Source organism: Ipomoea triloba, chromosome 14, assembly GCF_003576645.1.
Source record: "Ipomoea triloba cultivar NCNSP0323 chromosome 14, ASM357664v1".
NCBI classification, from domain to species: Eukaryota; Viridiplantae; Streptophyta; class Magnoliopsida; order Solanales; family Convolvulaceae; genus Ipomoea; species Ipomoea triloba.
Genome location: NC_044929.1, coordinates 18,672,731 through 18,680,194, shown reverse-complemented (window position 1 = coordinate 18,680,194; position 7,464 = coordinate 18,672,731). Strand labels below are relative to the sequence as shown.

Here is a 7,464-nt window from a genome sequence, read left to right as displayed (position 1 = left end):
TTGTACGAAACAGAGGTCGTTTCATCCGTTCAACACACTGCAGTATCGGTTCAACACAATTGTAGTATCAGTTCAACACAACTGCAGTTTCAGACGGATGAAACCGCTTCTGTTCCGCGCAACTGCAGTTCCCTTTCAACACAACTGCAGTATCAATCATGATGCATGATCCACGATATAACGACCGTAAATAAGCTTGGCCAAACAGAACCTATATAATAATACTTCTTAATTGTCTTGGTTGGGCTTGGCTTTACACGTAATAGTGAAATGTTTTGGCCCAATTAGGTTTCCTGGCTGAGCCCATTTGATGGTTAAGGAATTTTCTCCCCTTTTCCTTATTTTTTAATTTTATTTATAAGAGTATATATATATATATAAAGCTAGTATCGAGGTGTTCCTTGCTGTAGACGCCGCTGGAGTCAGTTCCATAAGAGTTTGGTAACTTTTGTATCTCCCGTTCTTGACGGGTCAATCCCACCAAAAAAAATAAAAAATAAAGCAATACTACATCTACTCTTATTTTATACTCTATAATGAATTGTCATACAATAATTGATTAAATAATAAAAAAAGTTTCAAACCGAAATCTATTCAATTTCGCAGTATATAGGAACGTGTGGATGGATTCTCCATTCCTTCATAGAGCCGTTTTGTGCGATTACATTTTTAACCTTTTTTTTTTTTCACTGTCCCCTAGAACTTAGCATAGTTGGTTCGTCGCTTAACTTGATGAAGGTTATGACGGGAGGCGACAATGTAGGGTTCAAATTGCACATGGAAACATATATGAAAAAAGACTCAAGAATGATGGATGGTCTGGATTGGATATTTTGTGCGCACATAAAGACTAGGATCACTCGTAATTTATCTCCGCGATGGCTTTAAGGGCAGGGATTAGTTCGACAAAGAGATCACTTATGTTTAAAATAAAAAAATAAAAAAGGACTAAAGGAATACAGAATAATATAGTAACAAGAATATTTTATTACTAAAATTTACACTAACGGGATACATGGGTATTTAAGAAAAAATAAATGATATAATAGAGGATAAATAAGAAAAATAAAAATAGTATGAACCATTCATTTCAACTCATAGTTACACAACATTTTTAAGTTCCCGTTAGGGACTTAACTCTATTAGCCAGGGGTATTTAGGAAATATAGGATAAAGTAGGAAAAATAATAAAAATACTAAAATAAAAATAACATGAATCATTCATTTTAACTAATAATTAGACCAACATTTTTTAGTTCCCATTAGCGGCTTAACTTTATTGGCTTTTATTAAGCTAGTAAATATTAAGTTTGTAGATATACACACACAAACTACACATATATGATATATTTCACAAGTTGGAGGACCCGTCCCCCACCCTCCCCCAACCCCACCACCACCTTATTCATGGCAAGTCGAGCTCATCTCAAGAGCTTCTAACACTCGGGTGTTTTGGCGCGGTCTCTACTGAGGTTCTGACAATAATCATACGCTTTATGGCTCTTGTGCACCCATGCCATGGCCGCAATTTGCTGTTTGCTCAGCCCGGTCGAGCCTGTGGGGGAGCCGGGAATTGGCTTGCACGCGGCCAAAGCTTTCTCCGCGCAACCACTAACCTTGAAATCCTTGTACTGCCCAATAAAGGGTTCGTATTTATAATCAGCCTTGTACTTCCCTTTCTCCGTCGCCCATGACGATCCATCCCAAATCGATCCGTATACATACATTGCCCTTTCTGGGAATGTTGTTGCGCTCTTCTTCGGATAGTGTCTGATTGGAACGTCGTCCACGAAAAATCTGACCCAACATCAAAAACATTATTTTATTCTAAACATATTCTATGAACTAACATGTCGTTTGGTTGGGAGGAGAGAATTAGGGGGAAAAGAATTGTAATTCGGTGAAATTGTAATTCAATGAATAAAGTGGAATTGAAATTACAGTGTTTGGTATGCAGTAATAGGAGTATAGGAAATTGAAAGGTAAGAAACGACAAAATGACTAAAATGTCCTTATATGTCCTTATGTTGTAATATATGTTGTTGTAGTAATAGCAACAGTAGTAGTAATAATAATAATAATAAGTATAACAATAATAATAATTCCTTCAAAAACAATAATAATAATAATAATAAGTATAATAATAATAATAATAATTCTTTAAAAAATAATAATAATTTTTTTAAATTAAAAAAAAAAAAAAGAGACAAAGTGTATGGGAGGAGGGGCAAAATTGTCTTTCCACCAACACAATTGCCCCTCCTCTCCACCGAATTGCAATTCATAGGGGTACCCCATGAATTGCAATTCATCATTTGGAGGGAATTACAATTCTGCAAAATTGCAATTCCCTCCAACCAAACAGTGTAGTTTGAGAATTCACTGAATTGCAATTCATCCAAACTGCGCTCAACCAAACAGCCAATAAATGTTCTGTAAAGAGAAACTGATATACATTTTTTTGACATATTTCATTAACTAAACCTGTTGTAGTAAAGGAGAGATTACATATTTCCTGAACTAAAAAGGGGGAAAAGATTACTAACATGATCTCTGAAGGATTCCAAAGGATAGCATAATGGTGAAAATCTTTGGTGGGGTCAAACCAAAGGTTAAATCCGACTTCACGTCCGAGAGTGTTTTTGCCATCTCCGGTTCCTTTCATGTACACATTAGTCGAGAAGGTGTATGGCTTACCCGGCGTCGTTCCTAGGAACTCAATGTCGATTTCGTCATGGTCTGTTGGATGTTGTTCTGTGTTCGAAAGCTGATCATATCCGACCACCATGCATGCATATATGCAACATATTATATCATATATCATGTATGTATGTATGTATTATCACAATAAGAAAATGCATCCATGCATGCCTCACATAAACACAAATAAAAATATATCTCTCTGTCCCTTTTTATCTGTCCTACCTACTATTTATGGGCCAAACCAACTCTTTCTTCTTTGTTTATTTTCTTTATTATTTTTTACTTAATTTTTAAATTTAATTTTTTGTGCTTTTTTTTTTGAAAACTAATTTTTTGTGCTTAATAGTACTTTTAGTGTAGTTTTTAAATATATAAATTTTGTATATTAATACTAAAATTAATATCATAAAAAAATGAATTCAAAATAACTTCTTTAACTTCATTAACCGAACCAGACGCATAAAATGGGAAGGAGGGGTAAAATCTTTAATTTGACTGATCAAATTCTTTCTCAGATACGTACATAGAGACATGTAACAACTCCAGCAGTATAACCAGGATGGAGCTTCATGGAGGCACCAATATAACCAGAGGCATATGATTTGAGAGATTTAAAGCCACTTCCTGAATTATTTATATTGTCAAAAACAAATTAAAAATGATTATTATCATTATATATAAGTGCTTATATATAATAATACAAATTATCATTGTTGCCTAGGTAAACTTAAATGGATCAGTCTCATATTGCTACTGCAAATAACGGTGCAATATGTAAAAAGAAGAGTATGTAACATGTGTGCAAAACTTAAATGGATTAACCTCATCTCAAGAATGTAGATATAATTGTGATATGTAAAAAGAATAGCATAATAATGTATGACAGTGCAAAACTTAAATGGATTAATCTTATCTAGCAAGTACAGATAATTAAGCCTCCACATAAAAAAAAAAAAAAGAAGAATATAATAACAAGAGGCCGATTGAGACTTGACTTAATTAGTCTTACATTGCAGATACAAATACCAGTATAATATGCAAAAAGAAGAGTAACATAAAACCGACCTCCATGAGCTTTATCAAGCCTGATTGACAATGTTCCTTGGACGAGAGATTGATGCTCAGGACCCCATAGGTTCTTAAAACCCTGGTTGAATCCTAGGGAACCAACCTTGGTGCTGGGTTTGTAGCCAGGTGAAGTTGGACCTTGAGCATTACTGCTTGAGGTGAACAAGAAAATGATGGCAAGAGAAAGAAGGAATTGATGATGAAGAGCCATATATGTTCAGTAATGGTACGGTGGAAATTGAAAAGATGAGCAGTGTACATGCAGTATAGTAGTGGATGGATATGATGATCAGGGTAAAAGAACAAAGGGTGTATAAATAAGAAGATTTGAAGGTCGTCCCCATGGAGAAATGAGTTGATTTATCGGCGAAGACGTTGATGGGCGTTGGGCATAAGACCAAACTAACCAAGAAACGGTTTGAAATCAAGTCTTGTTTTTGGGGCTACTTCACTTTGTTCACTGTGAAAACTTTTGACACGTTTTATATTCGATTTTGTAGTTAAAATTTTGACTTAGAATTTTGTAAATGAAGTACTAATAGATATTAGAAAGATTCTTTAAGTTATTATTATTAGGGTTGTAAGACTGTCTCACGGATCTTTATTCGTGAGACGGGTCGGGTCGGGTCAAAGCACAATGCAAATATCATACTTATATGTGCAAATGTTATACTTATGGCTCAAATATAACACTAATTAAGAATACAATTTTTGTTATTTATAAGAGAAAAAGTAATGCATTTTTCATAATAAGTAAAGTTGACAAGTGCTCCTTACTTATAAGGGCAAATATAATACTTTTGAAGAAAAATGTAATACTTTTAAATTGAAATGTAAAAGTATTGTATTTTTCCTTAAAAGTATTACATTTACCCTTATAAGAGTAACAAAAATTTTATTCTTAATTAGTATTACATTTGAGCATATAAGTATGACATTTGTTCATATAAGTGTTACACTTGCGTATCGACCCGACCCGTCTCATGGTGAGACGGTCTCACACAAATTTTTGCCATATTATTATTATTTTTCTTTTGAACAAGAGATTCTTTAAGTTATGGATTCATAATAACTTAAATTGCCTCTAAATTAATCATTCAATGTAACTACGGAATACTGCAAATCCTCTCACAATAATACTACCAAAAGAATAGGTGATCAATAATTATTTGCGATTATTGATTTTTATTCTATTCTATTTGGAAAATGTTCTTTTCCTTTTTCTTTTTTTTTTTTTTCCTTTCCAAACGTTTTCATGTTACTTTCATTTATTGGGTGCCAATATATTAGTTGACTCTGCCACTAATTAAAAAAATAAATTTGGCTACCAATACGAGAATGCTACATCAAATAGAGAAAATTTTAGAGAGACTACAAAAGGTTTATAACATTTTTAAAAAAAAATTTATTTTTGTTTTCTTAACCGCTAAACTGGGCCTAACTTGTTTGGTGAAAAAAACATTAGACAAGCCAATGTGGAGTGAAATCATTATACCATGGACCATAGTTCTTATATTGTGAGTTTTCGTGTTTTGTGTTATGAAATTTTGTACGTTAAGAGTATCAATTTTGTATCTGAAACTAATTAGTAATTATGTCTTATGTTATAAATGTTTGTGTCTTGTGTTGTAAATTTTGTCTATGAACACAAATTATGTATCTAAATCAGATTTAAAAAATAAGTAAATATATAACATGTGTATGTGTCTTATGTTTTGATTTTTTATATCTTGTGTTACAAAATTATGTATATTACGAGTATGAATTATGTACCTCATTATTTTGATCCACAATTCATAATGCTATGTGGACACTAATTAATGATGTAAATTACCTTGTGGAGTGTGATTCGGCGGCCATGGTCATTCGGTGGCTTTTGGGAGGTATGATGCCACGAAGTCGTATTATGAATTTATTGGAGGCATGAAAATTAAAGTCAAGTTTAACATTATATCATTAAAATGTGACATTATTTTATCTTCTATACAAGCATAAAGAAATAAAATTGTCTTTGTAATTGGCTATAGTTTTTGACGTAGTAATAAGCTTTTGATTTGACAATTAGTATTAGAGTAGATCATGAGTTTGTAGGTGTTGGAAAGGAGATTTTTGGGTGTAGGGAGATTAAAAAGACCAAGTCTAGCATCCAACTATATATCGAAAACCAACTTTGACTACTATATATATGCAAGTATGAAAAACTAAAAATAAGATTGCGCCTATAACTTTTAGGGTGTGTTTTGTGACAGGTTTTGGTATAAGGTATGTGTATCAAAGTGATTGTTATTGTTTGGTTGACATGTTTTTTTGAATATTACTATGGGTTTGGAATATCACATTAATTGAAAAACATATACCCTTATTAAATAAGAGTTTCATTTCCCTTCGTCCTTTCTTCCCAACTATTAATAATCATTCACATTTCACCCTACTACCAAACATGCAAAACACTTTTACCAAAACTGATTACCCTTACCAAGTATTTGATACCCATACCAATTCTGATTCTCATGTGCGAACCAAACATACCCTTAGTGTAGTGACAAGGATAAACTGAAGCAAGTGAATAGAAAATAAGAAAAAGCTTCCTTCTCCCTTTACCAAATTTTAATGGAAGATAGAATGCGGCTCCCGCAACCAAGGCCGCATGCATGTGATGCATAATTAAGTGTTCTGTTTTGGGTTAGGCTCCCTTCTTCAATTCCTTCACTAAATTTTAACGGAAGATAGAATTGGGCTCCCGCAACAAAGACATGTTAGATATAAGTGTTGTCTAAGGATTAATTGAATATAAAGTCTACTAGAAATTTGATCTCAGCAAAAGCGGAAGCAATGTTAGAGATCACAAATACTTTAGTCATAGTCTGCCGGTTTGTTTCATATTTGATTCAAAACTTTAGATGGTGTATTGATATTATTCACCATAATCTATATGCATGTATTATATACTATATGTCATGTATCTCATCAATACAAGTTTTATATTAGGCACATAGTCAGATGGACTAATAACTCCTGGTTATTCTGTCTAACTAAACTAAAGTTTAGTTATCTTATACCACTAAACTAAGATCTTTATAATATATAGACTTAATTCCATTTTTTATTCTAGATTTATATGTGACAATCCACTTTTAGTCCTTTTTTATTAGAACATCTTCATTTGGTCTTATAGTATTATCTTGGTATGACCAATTTTAGTCATCTAGCAACAAAATCGTTGAAATATCATTAAATATAAAGACATTTCAATCTTTTTTATACAAAGTATGTTGAACCGCTATATTTTTCATGTTTATTTTTTTTTGAAAACATTCATAATTGAAGATCGAAATGTACTTGTATTTTACAATATTTAAACTGATTTTTTGATAAAGGACCAAAAATGATCATTCCACAACAATACTAGGACCAAAAGTGGACATTCTAATAAAAAAGACTTAAAAAAGTGGATTGTCATCTATAAATCTAGGACAAAAAATAGAATTAACTCTAATATATATATATATATATATATAGGATCATGTGAAACAATTGGCTTAGGTGAAAAATAGGGTTTAATTATATTTGTATATTGAGTCCAGATCAAGGGCCCAAACTGGAGATATTTAAAAAAAAAAAAAATACAGTGGCATTATGGTAATTTTGTTTACATAAGGTTTTTTTTTTTTTTTTTTTTTTTTTTTTGGTGTG

General features: G+C 32.2%; 1 protein-coding gene and 1 pseudogene across 1 annotated transcript; one reads left to right on the top strand and one right to left on the bottom strand.

The window, feature by feature from the left end:
* The first annotated feature begins 574 nt into the window (after positions 1 to 574).
* On the top strand, positions 575 to 669 carry LOC116005390 (annotated as a pseudogene).
* A 733-nt stretch (positions 670 to 1,402) lies between these two features.
* On the bottom strand, positions 1,403 to 4,047 carry LOC116005252 (probable xyloglucan endotransglucosylase/hydrolase protein 32). Its single transcript, XM_031245515.1, has 4 exons — positions 3,769 to 4,047; positions 3,227 to 3,327; positions 2,547 to 2,767; positions 1,403 to 1,797 (listed from the first exon to the last, which is right to left on the bottom strand). The coding sequence occupies exons 1-4, from the start codon at positions 3,980 to 3,982 to the stop codon at positions 1,437 to 1,439; spliced, it is 897 nt and encodes a 298-aa protein (XP_031101375.1). The 5' UTR covers positions 3,983 to 4,047; the 3' UTR covers positions 1,403 to 1,436.
* Positions 4,048 to 7,464: the final 3,417 nt, after the last annotated feature.

Coding starts and splice junctions, on each gene's coding strand:
- LOC116005252 (XM_031245515.1), bottom strand. CDS start 3,982: ATGGCTCTTCATCATCAATTCCTTCTTTCTCTTGCCATCATTTTCTTG. Junction 3,328..3,768: donor GCTTGATAAAGCTCATGGAG/GTCGGTTTTATG, acceptor TAAATAATTCAG/GAAGTGGCTTTAAATCTCTC. Junction 2,768..3,226: donor GAGTTGTTACATGTCTCTAT/GTACGTATCTGA, acceptor GGATATGATCAG/CTTTCGAACACAGAACAACA.